The sequence below is a fragment of the Trichomonas vaginalis genome, chromosome III (assembly GCF_026262505.1).
Source record: "Trichomonas vaginalis G3 chromosome III, whole genome shotgun sequence".
Lineage (NCBI taxonomy): Eukaryota > Parabasalia > Trichomonadida > Trichomonadidae > Trichomonas > Trichomonas vaginalis.
The window spans coordinates 57,224-78,161 of record NC_067205.1 but is presented as its reverse complement, the minus strand read 5'-3'; the positions used below and the strand labels follow the sequence as shown (position 1 = coordinate 78,161).

At 31.2% G+C, this 20,938-nt stretch overlaps 9 protein-coding genes across 9 annotated transcripts; 5 read left to right on the top strand and 4 right to left on the bottom strand.

Annotated features, from left to right (window-relative positions):
* Window positions 1–520: 520 nt before the first annotated feature.
* On the bottom strand, window positions 521–1,147 carry TVAGG3_0612230 (GTPase protein; the record flags this gene model as incomplete). Its single annotated transcript, XM_001316688.2, has 1 exon — window positions 548–1,147. The coding sequence occupies one exon, from the start codon at window positions 1,145–1,147 to the stop codon at window positions 548–550; it is 600 nt and encodes a 199-aa protein (XP_001316723.1).
* A 2,242-nt stretch (window positions 1,148–3,389) lies between these two features.
* On the top strand, window positions 3,390–5,679 carry TVAGG3_0612220 (GlgB family; the record flags this gene model as incomplete). Its single annotated transcript, XM_001316689.1, has 1 exon — window positions 3,565–5,580. The coding sequence occupies one exon, from the start codon at window positions 3,565–3,567 to the stop codon at window positions 5,578–5,580; it is 2,016 nt and encodes a 671-aa protein (XP_001316724.1).
* A 3,547-nt stretch (window positions 5,680–9,226) lies between these two features.
* Window positions 9,227–10,147, top strand: TVAGG3_0612210 (protein serine/threonine kinase protein; the record flags this gene model as incomplete). Its single annotated transcript, XM_001316690.1, has 1 exon — window positions 9,227–10,147. The coding sequence occupies one exon, from the start codon at window positions 9,227–9,229 to the stop codon at window positions 10,145–10,147; it is 921 nt and encodes a 306-aa protein (XP_001316725.1).
* Window positions 10,148–10,460: 313 nt separating this feature from the next.
* TVAGG3_0612200 (uncharacterized protein) lies at window positions 10,461–11,552 on the bottom strand (the record flags this gene model as incomplete). Its single annotated transcript, XM_001316691.1, has 1 exon — window positions 10,461–11,552. One exon carries the CDS (start codon window positions 11,550–11,552, stop codon window positions 10,461–10,463), a length of 1,092 nt encoding a protein of 363 aa, XP_001316726.1.
* Window positions 11,553–13,209: 1,657 nt separating this feature from the next.
* Window positions 13,210–14,468, top strand: TVAGG3_0612190 (uncharacterized protein; the record flags this gene model as incomplete). The annotated part of the gene is made up of 1 exon (XM_001316692.2): window positions 13,233–13,964. The coding sequence occupies one exon, from the start codon at window positions 13,233–13,235 to the stop codon at window positions 13,962–13,964; it is 732 nt and encodes a 243-aa protein (XP_001316727.1).
* Window positions 14,469–14,530: 62 nt separating this feature from the next.
* On the top strand, window positions 14,531–16,004 carry TVAGG3_0612180 (major facilitator superfamily transporter; the record flags this gene model as incomplete). Its single annotated transcript, XM_001316693.1, has 1 exon — window positions 14,798–16,000. One exon carries the CDS (start codon window positions 14,798–14,800, stop codon window positions 15,998–16,000), a length of 1,203 nt encoding a protein of 400 aa, XP_001316728.1.
* A 1,542-nt stretch (window positions 16,005–17,546) lies between these two features.
* TVAGG3_0612170 (uncharacterized protein) lies at window positions 17,547–18,197 on the bottom strand (the record flags this gene model as incomplete). The annotated part of the gene is made up of 1 exon (XM_051240068.1): window positions 17,547–18,197. One exon carries the CDS (start codon window positions 18,195–18,197, stop codon window positions 17,547–17,549), a length of 651 nt encoding a protein of 216 aa, XP_051086655.1.
* Window positions 18,198–18,338: 141 nt separating this feature from the next.
* Window positions 18,339–19,379, top strand: TVAGG3_0612160 (uncharacterized protein; the record flags this gene model as incomplete). The annotated part of the gene is made up of 1 exon (XM_001316694.1): window positions 18,339–19,379. One exon carries the CDS (start codon window positions 18,339–18,341, stop codon window positions 19,377–19,379), a length of 1,041 nt encoding a protein of 346 aa, XP_001316729.1.
* A 387-nt stretch (window positions 19,380–19,766) lies between these two features.
* On the bottom strand, window positions 19,767–20,873 carry TVAGG3_0612150 (N-acetylphosphatidylethanolamine-hydrolyzing phospholipas protein; the record flags this gene model as incomplete). Its single annotated transcript, XM_001316695.1, has 1 exon — window positions 19,863–20,873. One exon carries the CDS (start codon window positions 20,871–20,873, stop codon window positions 19,863–19,865), a length of 1,011 nt encoding a protein of 336 aa, XP_001316730.1.
* Window positions 20,874–20,938: the final 65 nt, after the last annotated feature.

Below are 20,938 nucleotides of genomic sequence, written 5' to 3'. Positions count from 1 at the left end.
GTTTTTATTGAATTTTTTGAAATCGATAATAAGGTACTAGTTGAATTGTTTGTTATAATACCAATTGCCGTATAACACAAAGCAATATTATTGAAAAAGATCGAATGAGAGCATTTTGCATATGTCGTATTAATAAATGCACCACCTCCATAGTTAGTTGAGGAGCATCTATTAAAACATGAAGAAAATATCAAAACTTTGAAATTAGTTTTATTGATGCAAAGGCCACCACCATCAGTATTGGATGATATATTATAGAAAAGGGATGATTCTACGCGAATATTGAACACATTTTCATACATTTATATATTAACATCACAATGCATTTGTATGAATTGAATTTTTACAAAATTGAATGAGGGGAGCAGTTTTCAATTGTTTTGGGAAACATCATTATACCTGCGAGCTACACCAAATATTCAAATGTATCAATATCCGAAAAGATTCCCTCAAAAAAAAATCGTTCACGTTGTGGCTTCTTGAATGAATATTTCATCTAATCAGAAATAGAATTTTCATGTTAAAAACAAATGGATAGATTTATAATTTAACAACAAGATTTTTTTTCTTCTTGGAAATCATCAGGCAGCTGACCTGACTTACTATATGATACAAGTCGAGATTTTAATGTCGGATTTTCGTTTAGGCCTTTAATAATGTTCTGAAATAGAAGTTCTATACCTATGCCTGAAAGAGCACTTGTTTCTATGTATAAACATTCAAGTTGATCTGCAAGCTCTTGACCATCTGTATCATTAACTTGTCGATTCTGATTTAAGTCAATTTTATTTCCGACTAAAACAAGTAAAGGCTTTTCACCAGTAGCACGGACTTCACTAATCCAATCAGAAGCAGATGCAAAGCTTTGTCTGTTGGTAATGTCAAAAACGACAATAGCCGCATGACAATTTCTATAATACATTGGAGTAAGGCTCCTATAAAGTTCTTGTCCTGCTGTATCCCAAATATTTAATTCATAAACCTGTTTCTCAAACGAAATTGTTTTTGTAAGATATGAAGCACCAACTGTAGGAACTGCGTTTGGTAGAAAGGATGATTTAACAAATCTAGAAGCAATGCATGTTTTTCCAACTGAGCTCTGCCCTAGCAAAACAATTTTTATTGGAATGTTATCTGCGGAACTCATCGAATGTAATTTTTGAGCAAATTTTTTATTGGAGATAAAATTTTGTCAATCTCACAAAATTGATTGAGATAAATTTTGGCCATTTCCAACAAAATCATCATAGATTTCAAAGTATTCTTTAAATAAATTTGATTTGGATTTGAAGTTTTTATCGGAATGAATGATTTTATTTAATGCATAAAACACATCCTATATAATATATTTGATCTCTTTATTTGAATAGTTCTGAAACAATTTGCTGTTATTCTGTTAGTATATATGACATGGAGAAATTTCATACTTTCGGATCTTATCGTAACATTCAATAAAATGCACAGATTGAATGATTTATATTTTACAATCATTGAAAATTTTTGAAACAATTTTTTGATCTCTCAATCTAAATTTTAGCTGTTTCTACGTGCTACAGCTAGGATTTTTCAGGGTTTATCAACAATAATAGACTCAATTAAGTGGTTTCCAATCTTGTAATGATTCCAATGTATACAACATTCCTTATTTTTACGATAACCGATATTTAAAAGTGACATTCTTATGACTACTTTTTTATACAGCTCTGATAAAAAATATACTGCCGAAGAGGCAAAAGCAATGGAAAAAATCATGAAAAGTGGTTATAGAGAATCACATGCTGATGCTATTCTTAAAACAGAACTAAAATCAATGCGTCAAGTTGAAAATTATTTACAAAAGAACAGAAAGTCCGATGCAAAGCCACCAGAACCTATTCCCAAAAATACTGGGAAGCCTTACTCTGAATGGCTTCGCGAAAAAGAAAATAAACAGAAACTTAATCGCGCAAAAATATGTTTGCAGATGCGCCTCGATAGGTCTCAGGTAAGAAAGAAAAAACATGATCTATTTTTTTACAAATCTTCAATTATATTTTTCATTTTTTCATTTTCCGAAACAAAACATATATTTGTTTGTGAAAAACAGTAGCTAATATCAACTCATTTGTATTTAACTAAGATATTGACAAAAAGATAATTACAAATCCGATTGATTACTTTCAAATAAAACGAACTAAGAAACAAGCTACAAATACCTAACAATTAATTTTGCAATGAAATTATACCATAAATTCAAAAATATTTATTCGTAATCCTATTTTTCTAATTAAAGATAATTTACGAATCCCTGGATTGAACAGAAGCCAGTAGGAGAGTATCATCTACAAGTTAATTTTGTATAATTCATTATATCAATATTAATATCGAAATAATTCAAAAAGATTTATTAAAATACAGTAATAAACTCTTTGAGTATCAGTAAATATTTCGATTTTTAACTATTAAATCTTCGCATTTAATGATTTATTTTTTTTCGGTATTTTTCAACGATAAATGACTGTTTTATATTTGAATGTTTTAAGTTAAGCATTTGTTCAATTTGCTTGATATTTCGTGTATTCGTTTTAACCCTACATCAGTTTTCGTCAAATGTTTGAATAAATGTCAAGTTTATCAAAGTAGAATGCTTGACAAAAGCTAGTTATAGTGATTTGCATTTGAGTGTGTTAATTCTGAATGATTTTGCTTCAAGTGCTTTCATTAATTCCATGGACATGATTAAAATAGAGGATAAATCTTTCTAAACTTATTTGACATGATTCGACAAATCCTTTCTTACAAGAAGATGTTTGCATTGGTCAATGAATAATTTGTGACTGAGGATTTTGTTTGGATAGTACACGATCAAATTTTATCAATATTATCGACATGTGCTAATGGTATAATTTCTTGATAAAATAGATTTCGAATTTTAACTTCAGTATAGCCTTCAGAATTGGTTCGATCACAATTTGTGAGGTTGACTTTCTCTTGCGAAGATATATAATAATATCTTTTCCGGTAGGATGGAAATGGCCATTATGATTTCAGTTCGTCATCGTGCCATTTCAAATTTTTGAAAAAACTAATTAAGCAATTGTTTGAAAGAATTGCTCATATCTTGTGTAGATACGAAGATCGAAATTAAAACAAACCCGGTTGGTTCTTAATTAAATCAATTATTTCAAATTTTTGAAAACTATTCAATTTATTCCTTATGATGTATTGATATTACTCTTTTAGGTTTTATAAAAACAGAGCAATGAGATTTCAAATGTGACATTTGAATTTTGAAGGATTTACATATTACATTTTCTTTCAAATTTTATTTTCTAACCAAAACTTATTGAAAACATCTCTCTACCTTTTGCTTAAACAAATCACATTTGAGAAGTATAGGAATGATGGGTGGACACTGAATTTCGAAATATTTTTAATTGAAAAAACTGATATGAGAAAATCTTACCAAAATACCACACATATCGATTGAACATAGTAGTTTGCAATCGCCACAGGCAATTCAATATTTCAATACTATTTAGTCGGTTTTGAGAAACATTTGATTTTAAATTGTATTCTTCACCTATGCAGATTCTAGTTGATAATCCATGGCTCGAACCCTACAATAACAAAATACAGGAAAGAATGAATGATTATCTTAATGCTAAAGCTTTTATTTCCCAAAACGAAGGCTCTTTAGAAAAATTTTCTCAAGCATACAAAGAATACGGCATTCATAAAGTGGATGGAGGTATTATTTATAAAGAATGGGCTCCTAATGCCGTAGAAATCCACTTGGTTGGCGATTTTAACGATTGGAATGTCGATGATCCATACACGAAATGTGTTAAAGAGGACGTTTATGGCCATTTTAAATTATTTATACCAGATTATGAAGGAAGACCAGTCATTATGCACGATTCCAAAGTAAAATGCGTATTAAAACTCAATAATGGCGAAACTGTTTGGAGAATTCCAGCATGGATCCAATATACACGCCAAAATGAACATGATGTTGAATACAATGGTGTCTTTTGGAATCCTCCTCACAAATACGTCTTCAAAAATCCAAAACCAGGACCACTTGATGACGCATTGCTCATCTACGAAGCACATATCGGCATGGCCGGTCCTGAACATAGAGTTCATACCTATAAAGAGTTTGAAAAAAACGTTTTACCCGTTGTAAAGAAGAACGGCTACAATGCGATCCAACTGATGGGAATTATGGAACACCCATACTATGGTTCCTACGGTTACCAAGTCACAAACTTCTTCGCTGTCTCATCTCGCTTCGGTACGCCAGATGACTTGAAATCCCTCATAGATACAGCCCACTGGATGGGTATTTGTGTCTTCCTCGACCTCGTACACTCCCATGCTTCAAGAAATGTCTCTGAAGGTCTGAATTATTTTGACGGGTCAGAACATCAGTACTTCCATCCAGGCGAGCGTGGAAATCATCCTTTCTGGGACTCAAGATGCTTCGATTACGGATCATATGAAGTCAGACGCTTCTTATTATCGAATGTCAGATTTTATCTCGAAGAATACAATTTTGATGGCTTTAGATTTGACGGTGTTACATCAATCCTCTACGTTGATCATGGAAAGAAGTTCGATTACTCATCCATCAACGAATATTTCGATGATAATGTTGACAGGGACGCAATTACATATTTAATGCTCGCAAATGATATCATCCACAGCTACGATCGCAATGCCATTACAATTGCCGAAGACGTCTCCGGAATGATCGGAATTGCTCGTTCGATCAAAGACGGCGGAATCGGTTTTGATTACAGGCTCTCCATGGGCGTGCCAGATTTGTGGATCAAAATGCTGAAAGACCAATGGGATGAAGAATGGGATATGGAAAACCTTGCTAAAGAGTTATTGAACAGACCATACAAAGAAAAGACAATTGCTTATTGTGAATCACACGACCAAGCACTTGTTGGCGATAAAACAATTGCTTTTTGGCTGATGGACGCTGAAATGTACACAAACATGTCCTGTTTGAAGCCAGAAACGGTCTGTATCGCAAGAGGAATTGCTCTTCACAAACTCATTCGTTTCATTACTTTCACATTAGGTGGACAAGGATATTTGAATTTTATGGGTAATGAATTTGGTCATCCTGAATGGATTGACTTCCCTCGTGAAGGAAATAACTATTCATACCAACACTGCATCAGACAATTCGATCTTCCTGTTACTGACCACTTAAGATACAAATATCTTTTAAGATTTGACAACGCGATGCTTAGTCTTGAGCAGCGTGAACATTTCTTGTCTTCTGATAATATTAATCTTATTCTAAGTGATAATGAAAGCAAAGTTATTGCTTTCGAGCGCGGAAATCTCTTATTTGTTTTTAACTTCCATTCTACATTCTCTTACTCCGATTTCGAAGTTGGTGTCAGTCAGCCTGGTGACTACAAATGCATCCTCTCGTCAGATGATGACTGGTTTGGCGGTCACAACTGCATTGATAAAAATGTCACCCATACTTCGTTCATGGGACCATGGCAGGGATGCCCCCATAAGATTCCTTTGTATATCCCTTGCAGAACTGCATCTGTTTATAAGAAGTTTTAAGTAAATAATTTTTTCTATCTCTTTATAATCGTGTAAACATGTTTATCTTTATTCAATGTTTATATTAGAGATCTTTCTTTTAAAATAACAACAGAAATCTCCCAAATTTCAAAATATTATTTTCTCAAATTGGAGTTAGAGAAGATTTTTTTATCCAAATGTAATCTCTATTTATATGTATTTATAAATTTGACTTTAATGAAATTATCAAAATTCAATTTTTTAGAAATTTCATTAAAAATAGAAGAAAATTAATTGATATAGAACAATATGCATATATTTCTAAAAATTCGAATTTTGGATTTTTGATTTTTCACCCAGCCGTAAGACTTCAACATTTGAGAACTTTACACTGTCAGCCTGCTAATAATTGCATTTTATTTTTCATTGTTTTAGTCTCTTTATCATAAGGATATTCAATATTAATAAAAACTTAGGTTCAAAATCGATTAGTTCCGAATTTGCCGTCAAACTGACAAGTAAAATATTTTCAAGATTTTTTCAAATTATTAGTGATTTACTATCTACATGCCAATGCAATTCTATTTTGATGCATGAAAATATCTAGAATTACAATTGGCAAAATCGCGTCAACTTGACTTTGTAAATAAAAAATATTTTTTCATAATAAAAGTGACTTGGCAATTGACATGTAAATAAAGCTCCACTATCTAAATTTAAGAATATTGCTTAATTCAAGTTTAATAGATATATCTCAGACTTTGATATCTATTTTCATCAACTTTAGCCCAAATCATATGCTATTGACTATGATATTTAACGGCGTGCAGCACCGATATTATATACATAATAATGACACATAATCAAATAGGTATAAATTTAGTTTCCAAAAATATTCAAGTTCTTGCTGCACTAGAAGGGGATAAATGCATTATTGCTTTGCAAAACCATCAAATTGAAACGTCAATGAATGTTGCCGTATTAATCAGTGAAAGTATTCAACAAATCCATTTGACTGATCTAGCTACAAGGAAGTTCAGTTTTGATATTCGAATAAGTCATACTGCGTTTGAACTTTTTAAAAATTACATCAGAACAGGAGTTTTAAAAGCCAAAGTTGATAAGAAGACATTTGATGACCTATCAAGGATAGGTGAAACTCTTGGGATAAAAAACTTAAGAAAATAAGTCAAATTAATACGAAAATAGAAGATTTATCAATTAAAAACATATCTTCGCTTATTGAAAAGGATAATCTGTATAATCATGCTGAGGAAATCGAATATATAGCAAGCCATTTCTACTCATACAATCTCAACGATTTAATTCCTTGCTCAATCAATTTAGGCTTTGACTTCGTTGAATACCTTTTACTTTGCCAAAAGCTAGTTGTTAATAGTGAAGATCAATTATTAAAATACATAATTGGCCTTTCAAAGGTAAAACCAGAATTCATCCGTCTTTTCAAAGATATACATCTTGAATATGTTTCAAAGTTGTGCATTTCTGAATTCTGCGACTTCGTAGATGGCCTTGTTTCCAATGAATTCGATCCCATTTGGAATTGTTTGAAAAAGCGTTTAAATGCAGATCTTTCTAAACTAACACGATATCCACGAAATACTCCAATCAAAGGAAGTCAAACTTCTATGACACAAAATAAAAAATATGAAATTGAATGTTCTTCGGATCTTAAAAAATCAGAACTTGACCAAATTAACAATTTCGAATTACCTGATAGAGATGTACAGACAGAGGATGAAGAAAATTCTTGGTTTAAGTTCAAAATTAAAGATGGTTACTTTATTCCTGAAAAATATGAAATAGTTTCAAGATGTTCTCGCACAAACCAAGATTATTGTCTTCAAAGCTGGCGTTTGGAAGGCAAAACTATAGATGGAGAATGGATAATAATTGATGAAGTGGAAAACAATCCTTTATCACTAAATCAAACATTTAAGAAAGATATTGATATTGAAGGCAAATTTAAATGCTTTAAGATAACGCAAATTGGTACAAATACTTACGGAAATTATTATTTCGGTCTTCAGACGTTTGATGTAAAAGGCCAATACTTTGAATTGAATTAACACATGGTCAATGAATTAGATTTATATATAACTGATGATGTTATGTTTTTTTCCAATAATTTTCTTTTGTTTCTCATGAAAATACAAAAAATCAAACATTATATAAATTTAATGAAGGAACCTGATGGATTTATGATCGAGACAGGGGATTCTGCTTATGTAACTCTAAATTTCATCTTGAAATTTCTTATTAATCATAATTTGAGGTAATATATAATAGGGAACATTGTTTGTGAAGCATAGGGATTTAAAATCAAATAAATTATTAACTCGATATCTTAATTTTTGTTTATAAAAAAATTATCGAAAAAATAATCATACCAAATACTTGATCTGAGGTTGAATTTCTTGGAAGTGTTTGAATCCAATTCAATTAAATAAAGATTTGTATATTTATCTGTCTTTGGATTTGGTAATTAAAGATTGAGATTACAGAACGTTTGTCAAATGATAATATATGAGCAATATTATTAAATGTTATTCGAACAAATGCTGGTTATTTAAATAGAATAGCAAAGTGAACGAATGTTAACAGTATATGCAAATGAACAATATAAACCTTATATGTAATCAATTAATTAGAATTTATAACAGACAACAAGAGAGTTTTATGAGGTATCGAAAATAATTTTCTTATCAGAATCGCGATCATATAGTTTTTAACATGCATCCTAACTTCATGATCTGAATAATGCATCATTCATTGCTTATTAAACATAGAGCAGATAAGAATTTTGAATACTATTGATAAATCGGTTTTATAATTTAAATTGAATAGTAATTTTTGTCACGAAAAATTTTCGTTCAGTAAATATTGACTGAATATTAATTGTATTAAATTTGGTAATGATTTGAAAAAATTCGAAATTGAAGTTTAATTTTTGAAGTTATGTTATACCTAGGAATGATCAAACGAATTATTCCATAACATGTATAAAATCTCTCACAATCTATTTAAGAGGATTGTCATTTTATTTGAGTTTGAACCGTAAAATCTGTCAAAAAAAATTTCCGATCAAGTATAAAAATCATCTAGTATTAATTCAAACAATGTTTTATATCTTCGACAAATTTGAATTGAGAATGATTTGAATAGTATTCAATATATTAATTTTTTTTATTTTTTTATCTTCCCGAATGAAAATCATTTTATGATAATAGTACAATCAAGAATTTCTATTTTTATTAAAATTTTATCAATACATTCAAACTCGAATTTCAATTTATCAATCTGTTTCCCTTTTTTGAGCCACCGAAAATATTTGATTCATAACTATATTATAATGAAACTTTTCAACTTCTTCAATGACATTTGGCTTTTGATGAAGCAAATTTTTCAGAACAATTTTATATTTTTATTTGTTGATTATTTCATTTATATCACAATCATCTCCAAGTAATTTTGAGATTAGAAAATTTCAATTACCAATTTAAATTCTAAACACTCTCAAAAATCAAGAAAATTCATTGATGATTCAAATTTTTTCACAGTCAATTAGCGTAAACATATTTTATTGGCCTATATCAAGTTAAGTTATAATCAGATTCTGTCAAAATCAAATTCAAATAATTGAAAACATTTCATTTTTCTCAAAATGGAAGCTATATCTAATATCCTTCATCAATATGGATACGAATTCGTGAAGGTTCTGTATAATGGACATTCCTCTCAGATACTTCTTATCAAATGCCTGAATTATCACCAAACTTACATTTGCAAAGTTACTCATGACAACCCCAAAGATAGATCTATCAACGAATCTTATAGCAGAGAAGTCGATGCATTGCTTGCTTTGGACCATCCCAACATTGTTCGCATTTTTGACGCATTTAGGAAAGATTTATACCTCTTTTTAATAATTGAGTATTGTAGCCAGGGAACGTTAAATCAATTCATTGGCTCAACACAAAAATTACGTGATACACAACTCATGACTTATGCGCGTGACCTTATCAGTGCCCTCTGTGCAATGCATTCAAGAGGATATTCTCATGGAAACATCCAGCCTTCAAATATTTTACTGGATGAAACAGGATCTATCAAACTACGTGATTTTGGTTCAGCACGCGGCACATCTTCTGTAGAAACTGACCAAAATTTAATCGTAAAATTTTATTCTGCTCCAGAAATATCGTATTCATCAATTTACGATCCATTTAAAGCAGATGTATGGTCACTTGGAGTTACTCTGTACTCAATTGCTTCTGGAAGATCAGTTTTCAGTTCAAAGAATATCAACTACTGTATTCATGAGCTTAGAAATGGACGAGATCATTTAATTTACATTTCACGAACAATGAGGACTGTAATAAACGCTTGCTTGACTAAAAATCCGGCTGAAAGACCTACAATTTACGAAGTAAAGCGAATGCTAGAAACTGTCCGCTTATCAAAGAGAGCATTATGCAACTCCCGTATTCAATCTGGCGTTTTGGCATCAAGTGCCAAGTCATCACTGACAGATACTGCCAAATTTATTGCTCAAAAGAATAGGAATAGCTATTCTGGCTGGTAAGTTGTTGCTATTTGTTTGTAAATGTATTTTTTTTCCAATTTCTTCTTTTTTTTTCGCCTAATTGCTTTACTAATATGATAAGGATTCTCTAAATTCGGTTCTATTAGTATTGAAGAAGATATGTACGCGATAGTGTGTTTGATTGTACAATACTGATCAAATTTTTTCGAAGTAATTTTTTGGTCTCAATCAAATATTCAAGATGCAAATGATATAAGGACGCAGTGTTGTCCCCCTTCATGCCTATTGGGTCACCTCAAGTCGAATGCCTTCTTAAACCGCTCCCTATATAATTATAATACAAAATAAGTGTTTATGATCTACTTAAATTAATTAAACATTCAAGAGAAAAATTAAATGAAAGAAGATCTTCAAAAACAAGTTTTTTCTTATTTTTACTTCTAAATAAAATAAGTTCAAATGAAAATGGAAATTCTGCTTCACATTTTCCTAATGAAAGTAATGAAAGTGTAAGATCAAAAGAACTATTTCGCATTTCATTTGTATAAACTGAAGCATCATAACTACTTGCAGTCAAAACATCTCCAGTACAGTTTATAACTGTTATAATACCACGATAATCTGCACTAAAAGTATTATCTGCTTTGTTTTTTAAGAAAATACATTCTGAAACAGTAACATTTGATGAATAAGAAGAATGAATAAGACCTAAATAATAATCACCAATATAACATGAGTTGTTTCTGAATAAAGATCTTTTCAAAAATGAATCAGGTGTTTCATAATGACACATGCAAACTAAATCTGATTCATGATTATCATTAGAAATGAAACAACAATAGTTAATATTAACTGGACTATTTTCAAAACAATAACCAGCACAGTCTTGACATCTTGTTTTAGTGTTGTTTGTAGAAATTAGACTTTGTAATCCATTGTAATGAAATATACTGGAATATCCAGTGTTATCATGACCGCATTGATAGAGAGAACTTAAATTTACAACATTTTTGTTTGTTTTTGTTTTAACATGTGTGTATGAATGTTTTCCATTGCCTGGTGTGTAGCATTTAAATGAACAGAATCGGTCTTGAACAATAGAACTAGAACATGAGAAGTAGATGCAGCCACCGTCTCCTGAAGAGCGAGTAATATTACTGTATGTACAGATAGAATGGAGTAATTTGATAGAATCCTTTGCGCAATTAATAACATTGTCGGAAAAATCTTTGAAATCGGAAGAAAGTAAGAAAAAGTTTGAAGAAATAGTTGGTTTTTTGTTATCTGTGATATCAGTATAGTCTTGTGTTGGCTGGCCAAAGTATTCTTCCCATATCTCGCTCGGAACTCCAGCCTCATTGAAAGCTAGAGTTGAGCAAAGATTTTGGAGAAAAAAAAAATTAAAAAAATTAAAAAAATGGAGGAACTTCCCTTTTTTGTACATCGTTGTATAATTGAAATATCCTCTGAGAGTAGTTTTCATAACTCTCACATACATACGTATATCTGAGGAAAAGATAATCAAGCGAAAATTATGTTATTATTCCAAGGAAATAAAAATTAATTGATACAGAATTCCAACCACCAAACTTCAAATCCACAAAATTCATGTACATCGCAAACATTGTCACACATACTTCTTATAAACTTTAACTACGTTTCTCAGCAACAAATAACTTTTCGAATTCTATGTGATTATGAATCAAATCGATACGAAAAGCTTTTTCCACTGCGAAATTAATGACCAGAGCGATGTTTTGTCTAATGTTCAAATTCAGTAGAAAGCGGAAAAAAAGAAACTACTCAACACAAATGGATAAACTCACAGAAGCTTGTTTATCTCATTGTAGTTGATATGTTTATTACGCTTGCTTCTTTAATACTTCAAAACACAAATCCAACTCAACAATATTCATATTTCAGCGTAATATTTCGAATTTTGATAAATCATCATAGAATGAAATACGTAATAAAAATCTTTTTGTTATGGAAACGGCCATAATCATTCAAGAGCCTTGAGAATGAAATTGATCAATCGAACAACAATGTGTATTCTTAAGTTTGTTTCTCTTTCTGTTTAAACTCTAAAACATATTCTTGAGAATGAAATGTAAAAGATACTAATTTACTGAATAGAAACAAGTAAATGAGTGTTTAATTGTATTTTTCTTTTAAATTTTTGAAAATCAGAAAATTCAAGATCAAAAATAGCAAAACAATGAGTAATAGTGTGTCCAAAATGTAATATTAACATATTATGATAGTTTTAATATTGAATTTTGAATGAAACATCCTTTTGTTAGCGAAAATAAGTTAAAACACACAAAATGTTGTGTTTATATAATTATGAAGACAATGTTTTGTATCGATATCATGTGATAACTAATAAATGATCAACAAATACTTATACGCGGCGAGTGACCAAAATTGATCAAATAAAAATAATGAATATTCTATAATTTTGTGTTAATAATATCTCTTATATGCATAAAATTATATAGTTCAAGAGAAAAATGGTGAATTTAATTTTACTCCTTGATATATCTTGACTTTAAACGCATACTTTTATTCTATTCATTAAATCCATTCTAGTTTGTTAAGGTAATAACTGCACAACCGGAATACTTGAAATACAATAGTTTTGAGTTAGGAAAATTTTGAAAAGAAATTTTTGATAAAAACGATAAAAAGTCAAATTATAAAACAGAATCACTATACTGGAACAAAATAAACTTTGAAATTTTCATATACAACGTCGGTTATCAAATTTTATAACAATAATTATATATTAATCAACAAATCAATTTGTATGATATACTCACAAAGAAAAATTTTGAATAACTCTAAACGCTTTATGTTAAGTGTATCGGAATAAATTAAATATTTTATTAATTATATCTAATAGAGCAAGTTATCTGATAAAAGATTTGAAAAAGCTGTTTAATTAAGCTTTCAAAAAGTGGCTTAGAAATCAACTAAATTTGATTACTTACGCAGTTATAGTTAGCATAATTTTGAATTTGGATGCGGCAGACTATTAAGAGCACATGATGATTGTGCCAACGATATCTTGAAAAACAAATTTTGAATACAAACCGATCGTTTAATCAATAAAAAAAATCGAATGAAGCAACAACCTGCAATACTCAGTAGTCGACTTCCTAAGCGAGGAAATCACGGACATCAAAAGAAACTTACTCCTGTCACTAGTGACACAAACTTACCTGTCTTTTGTTTTCCAACTTTAGATTCCTTATTAAGTCAAGATAAAGGCGTATCGATCGATTCATCGAGAAAAAACGCAGTAAAATCACCTTATGAATTGCAAGACAATCAATATATTTTTAATAATCCAGGATTGTATAATGACAGATATATCAAAACAGCAATTAATTCGCCCCGAATTTCCAAATCTCCACCGCCTAGGCCAGTCCAAAATAGTTTTATTCCTTCATCTGATTCGTCAAATCAGATATCAATCGAAAATTTTAACCCTTATGCATTCCCTAACTTCACAGAACCTGCAACTTTAGAAGCAATGAAGAATCTCCACGTTAAACCTTCAGATTTATACTATAAAATTAACGCTTCAGACGAAATCAAAACGATTGTAAATTCTACAATTATATCAGTTAAAAAAGAACGCGAAAGAATTCTTGCATGTAAGACGAGTAATTTCCACGTAAAATCTCGTAACCTTTCGCCGCCAACTCGAAAACCTGTTCAAGAGACTTTTGGAAGTAATAATTACTTGTACGGATTCTTCCCATGCAGTAATAAGGTAAACGGTAGTTTGCTCGATCCGGATCGCTTAAAAGGTCAAAATGCGGGTACAAAATTTTCATCAAGGAAATGAATACTGTTTTTATTAATTTTTGTTTGTCGTTATAGATAAATTAAATATGTATGACTTTTCTATATGCGACTTCTTTCGTTTTGATGATATGAAAAAATCATATGGTTCATTTACAATCCTTTTGTTTGTATTTAACTCTGCAATCCTATACTCATTTGTAAATTCCTAGTGATTCGTTTCATTAATGAGAAACAATTAATATGATATTTAAAATATAGTATTTAGGCATAATTAATAAGCTAGTGTGATTTCAATTTAGCAATACATTACATTTTTCATCAATTATTTTGTAAAAAAGCTAATAATTTTCTGGACTTCAAATATTTACCTTAAATAAAGGGTTAATATATAGATAAGATTGCTATTTGGTTTCAAATGGAACTTGATAACTGATGATCTGAACATCTAATCGTTTTGAATGAATTCTTTGCTATTCAGGAATGGAACAATTTAATAAAATGAATAGAAAGCCTTATGGTAGATTCATTTAGAAGCAATATCAAGAAATATGCCTATTCAGTAAAGGAACTCATATTTTTTTCTAGATTTTTGTCTTTTCAACATAATATTCAACGATAAAATCAGATTTTGATATCCAAAACATGTGTATCCATACTTTAATTGGCATACTTAATCTCGTTATGCCATTAATGTAAGCCTATCGGCAAAATTTAGATTGGTCTGACAATCGATTTTTCAAACGATGATTGAACTTCAAAAAATTAGCATATTCTTAGTGTGAACACTTCAAATTAATCCCAAAATTCCGAAAATGAACACTTCTTCTGATGGCATAAATTTATCCTCTCAAATTCATTTTTTTCTTTCGGAGAATGGTTTATTGTGGACCTCTTCTTCTTGAAGCTCTAGTAATTATGCTTGGTGCCCTAACATTTGGCTACGTCCTGGGCTACCCATCACCAGTTGTTCCTGTAATTCAAAAAGATTTTAATTTAACTGACTTCCAAGCTACCATTTTCAACTCAATTTCATCACTTATTGCTATCGTTGGCCCATTCTGCTCTCACCTTCTTCTCAAATTCTTTGGCCGTCGTGTAACAGCTTTCATTATTTCCGTTGTTGGTGCAATTTTCTGGGGCTTATTGCTTTTAATGACAAAGAAGTTGTTCTGGCTCGGTGTTGTCATTCGTGCTTTCCTCGGATCAGTCATGGGAGCTTATTCTTCCATTGTTCCAATGTATATTGTCGAAATTGCGCCAAAGGATCACACAGCTTTCTTCGGAACATTAAACAATCTTGGCATTGCCATCGGTCTCGTCATTGTTTACCTGTGCGGCAACTGGTTGAACTGGCGTGAGTTAACAATCATTGGTGGCGGTATTTGCGCACTGAATGGTTTACTTATTTGGTTTGTCAGAGAGTCACCAGCCGTTTCAGACAAGGAAGAAACCAACGAAGAATCAGTTTTCCAGAAGAAATACGCCAAAGGTCTTATTGTTGGCATCGCTCTTATGTTCTTCCAGCAATTCTGCGGTATCAACGGTATCCTTACAAACCTTACAACATTATTCAACAACGCAGGCATCAAAGTCGATTCCGGTATCGCATCAGCCATTGCCTGCAGCGCCCAGATCATTACAATCTTCCTCTCCTCATTGTTCGTTGAGTGGGCCGGCAGAAGAGTTGCTTGGTGCACAAGTGCTGGTGGCCTTGTTGTTTTCTCATTGTTATATGGATTCTCAGTCAAATACAAATGGGGACAAATTGCTCCAGTCGCTGCCATCTTCGGATTCCTCTTCTTCTTCGGTCTCGGCACTGGTCCTGTCGCGTGGTACATTGTTCCAGAACTTTTCCCATCTGCTGTTAGATCGGCTGCAACAAGTATTGCATCATCAGCAAACTGGTTGTGTGCTTTCACTGTCATCCAGATCTTCACTCCATTGGATAAAGCAATCGGAACATTCTGGTCTATCTCAATCTTCGCTTTCATCTCTGTATTCTCATTCTTGTTCGGCTTGTTCTACGTCACAGAACCAAATAAAGCCGACGATGGATTGTACAGCGCTCTTAACTAAACATATATTCTATATTAGTTAGATTTTAATAAAAAAAATCATCATTTAGTGATTAAATTTTGTTAAAAAATTCAGTGCTTCAGATAATGAGAATGAAGCGCTTAATGCTTTCTTTATTTTGAGGACTTTCTAATTTGATCAAAGAAATCCTCAAAATTGTGATGCCCAAATAAGGGAATATTTTACTTGACTACCTTTTCCTCAGATATACGTATGTATGTGAGAGTTATGAAAACAATTCTCGGAGGATATTTCAATTATACAACGATGTACAAAAAAGGGAAGTTCCTCCATTTTTTTAATTTTTTTAATTTTTTTTTCTCCAAAATCTTTGCTCAACTCTAGCTTTCAATGAGGCTGGAGTTCCGAGCGAGATATGGGAAGAATACTTTGGCCAGCCAACACAAGACTATACTGATATCACAGATAACAAAAAACCAACTATTTCTTCAAACTTTTTCTTACTTTCTTCCGATTTCAAAGATTTTTCCGACAATGTTATTAATTGCGCAAAGGATTCTATCAAATTACTCCATTCTATCTGTACATACAGTAATATTACTCGCTCTTCAGGAGACGGTGGCTGCATCTACTTCTCATGTTCTAGTTCTATTGTTCAAGACCGATTCTGTTCATTTAAATGCTACACACCAGGCAATGGAAAACATTCATACACAGATGTTCAAACAAATACAAACAAAAATCTTGTAAATTTAAGTTCTCTCTATCAATGCGGTCATGATTACACTGGATTTTCCAGTATATATCATAACTACGGATTACAAAGTCTAATTTCTACAAACAACACTAAAACAAGATGTGAAAGCTGTGCTGGTTATTCTTTTTATTATAGTCCAGTTAATATTAACTATTGTTGTTTCATTTCTAATGATAATCATGAATCAGATTTAGTTTGCATGTGTCATTATGAAACACCTGATTCATTTTTGAAAAGATCTTTATTCAGAAACAACTCATGTTATACTAGTAATTATTATTTAGGTCTTATTCATTCTTCTTATTCATCAAATGTTACTGTTTCAGAATGTATTTTCTTAAAAAACAAAGCAGATAATACTTTTAGTGCAGATTATCGTGGTATTATAACAGTTATAAACTGTACTGGAGATGTTTTGACTGCAAGTAGTTATGATGCTTCAGTTTATACAAATGAAATGCGAAATAGTTCTTTTGATCTTACACTTTCATTACTTTCATTAGGAAAATGTGAAGCAGAATTTCCATTTTCATTTGAACTTATTTTATTTAGAAGTAAAAATAAGAAAAACTTTGTTTTTGAAGATCTTCTTTCATTTAATTTTTCTCTTGAATGTTTAATTAATTTAAGTAGATCATAAACACTTATTTTTACAAACATCATGAATTTAAAGTGTTTTCTTAACTATTTAAGGCTATTATATTGAGAACTAGAATCTGGATAATCCATACATTCGAGTTCTAATAAGGTTAATTTTGTGATGTTTACATTATCGTTATAGGGCACCCTTAAAATTTATGAGAAAAATAAGTATTATTACATTATATTTTATTCAAGCTTTCTGTTTTTGTGAGTGTTAATGTATAGAATGTAGATAAGAACTAAAATTAAAGAGAGTAAAGAAGAAATTAACAATAAATAAAAGTTTCTTCTTGGATCAGATCTGATATCTTGAATATTTGGTATTAATATTGGTTGAGACCAAGAAACAGCATCAAAAGAGACTGAAGCAACAAACTCGTTTGTAATATCAATTGGTATTGTACAATTAATCACACCATTACGTGCATAATCTGCTTCAATTATAATGTTACCGATTTTACAGAATCCTCGTTCGATATGAACGTGGTCAATAACACCCATGTAACGAAATGCAAGTTTATCGCCTTTTCTGAAATATCTGATAGAATTTGAGTAATAGCCGATTACATCTGGTACAGGAGGAGAACATTTTGTGATGCCATCACCGATATATCCGGGACTACATTTACAATAACCTGGATAATCGCAAAAAGCATTAACTAAACATGATTTGAAACATTTCCAACATCCTCTATAAGTGGCTGGTTCATCTCCAAAATATCCCCAATCACAAACAACAATTCCTTTCTCATTTAGGTGCGTATGCGGTGGGAGTGATTGATCACTAAGATCTTCTAATTTGAGTTGATCAGCTTTAGCACCATGATGATGAACCAAAGTTTTTTTTTCTTTTTTTTTTACAAGACCAAATATTTTCTTTTTATCGTCTGAAATATTTATCAGAAATTATTTCATGGTGCAAAACGGCAAAAATCATTTGTCACTTTTCCAGTTTTAAATTTTTTTCTAAAAAAAGTCATGAATAGACAAATTGATAGCATTAGATTTAGAATTCAACGTGAACTTACTATTATGGATGACGAAATCGAGCGATTTAGGAATTTAAGCAATTCTTATACATCAAAAATAAACGAATTAAAAGATAAAATCAATATAATCGATCAACAATGCGGATTAATCGATCAAGAACTCAAAGGAAAGAAATTACGTATTGAATCTGCTTTTGGAACATTATCTTCTCGTCAAAATTCTATAAAAACACTCGAAATTGCCGAATTACAAAAAATTCATGATCAAAACATTAGATTTATGCAGGATGCATTTCAGCAACGAATGACAGAAATAAATCAAAAGTATTACATGCAAACAAATGCTAAAATTGCATCAATTCAAAAACGTATCAATAAATTAACGGAATTTAATAAAAGCTTAACAAAAAGACTTACTAGTTTATCAAAAGAAGAGCTTCGCGTAAATACTGTTAATGAAGGAGACGTAATTTTTGAAGCAAGAAAACAAGAGCTACAAAAGACTCTTATTCAGCTTGGAAATGAAAGGCACGAGAATCTACGTCAAAACAAGATGAAATTATCCAAATGTATTGATGAATTAGAGCACAATGAAAATCAATTTAGATTTTTACAGAAAGAAAAGCTTACAACAATCACTAGTATGGACTACAGATATCAGCTTGAACTTAAGAATGTTGAACATCATCATCGATCTAAAATGGAAATTCTACAAAAGAAATTAAGAAATATTGAAAGTTTTCTTAGAAGTAAAGAAAGCGTTATTGAAAGTGTTAAAATTCAAGGAAGTTTTTATGTTACTCAGGCTATGAATGACTTCAATAATCTTAAAAATAATCCTAAAGTAATAGATAACGATGATGAGCCATCATTTGAAGACCAGACAGTTAATTTATTATCCCAATTAGAAAAGAAGAGGAAAATACTCTCTGAAAGAGAAGTTGTTCTTCAAAATTCACGTCAAAATAACATGAATCTAAAACGACAGCTTGCGGAGCTTAAACATCAAGCAAAATTCGGAGTTCATTGATTTTGTTAATAAATATTGTGTTTTATTTGTATGTTTCTTTTAATTCAAAATTCATTTTTTATGATTTTAATTAACAATCGTCATAAATCTCTGGAAAAACAATAGACGTCTAGGGTATATCTTCAATTTAAGATATTAAAAGTCAAATTCTGAATTTATAATATAAATTAATAATATCTATATTTTGTACATTACTGAGAGCAGAGCAAAACTTTCTTTGCAAATTTTGCTCCGCTCTCAATAATTGACGAGATATCCAAATTACTCTTTCAAAATTGACAATAATTTGTTATATTATGAAGCATTTGCTGCTATGCTAAAACTGTATTCAATGAATAAAGTTTTGGTAATTACTTAATTTCTTGCAAAACCTTGAATTTTATAAAAAATTTAATTAAATTTTTTCAAAAATCATCAATTTTTTTTTATGAAAACCAAGTATATGAAATAATTCTTAAACAGTATATTTTATTCATAGTATTTTCAAGCTCCTTTAACAAAAACTTGGCCGTTCCAATCAACACGGCCTCCGATATCAATAACAATAGCTTTTTCTGGCTCTGCGTGGTCCATGAAGATTTGTAAATCAGTTTTTTCAGTTTCAAAACCAAGAGGGAACGTTCCATAGTGCATTGGAACAACTCTCACTGGTTCTAAGAGTTTGGCCATCTCCCGTGTGTCCTTTCCATCCATGTGTACAGCTCTCATCATCTCTGGTGGATTCTGTGGTCCAATGCCTACAATGAAAAGATCTGGACCCCTTCCAAGAGTTTCCTTTATTTCTTTGAAGTGTGGGCCAATGGCTGTGTCTCCTGTGTAATAGATACTGCAGTTTCCTGATGTAATCATCCAGCTGCACCAAAGAGTTCGATTTTGGTCATTTCCCCAGCGAGCGCTTCCGTGATGAGATGGAAAACATGTAAAATCGATATCATCTACAACTAAATGTGTTCTCCAATCGAACTCTGTAACGTTTTTGATGCCCCAATCGACCATCATCTTTCCTACGTTTAAAGGAGCAAAGAACTTGCAATCAGGATTCAGTTGGGCCAATTTTTTGATGGAATATTTGTTCAAATGGTCCCAATGGCAATGGCTGACTAAAACAAATGAAATTTTTGGTAATTTTTCAATTTCGCATGCAGGAGGTGTTTGCCTTTTGATTGTTCCTGGTATAGGAGATGCGTATTTGTCGAAAATTGGATCTGTCAGCATAAATTTGTCATTTATTTGAATTAAATTTGTGGCATGACCTATCCACCAATCGCGGATACCATTTCCAAGTTCGAAATCAGGTGTTGGGTCACGATGAGGTAATGCTGTTGTAACATCTCTGGATGTAAAGAATTTTATTGTTGTTTTAAAGCCAGTTCCACGCATTTCTGGAGCCTGTGGTTCTCCATCATTATTAATAAAGTGATCTTCTTTATGATGTAATGTGTTATATGTGCTTAATTGCTCTGGAGAAAGTCCGCAATTCGAGAAGAAAGTCATTGACACTTTTATATCTCTTACATCTAAATTTTTGCATTAAAACTAATGTAGATGTATTTAACTGT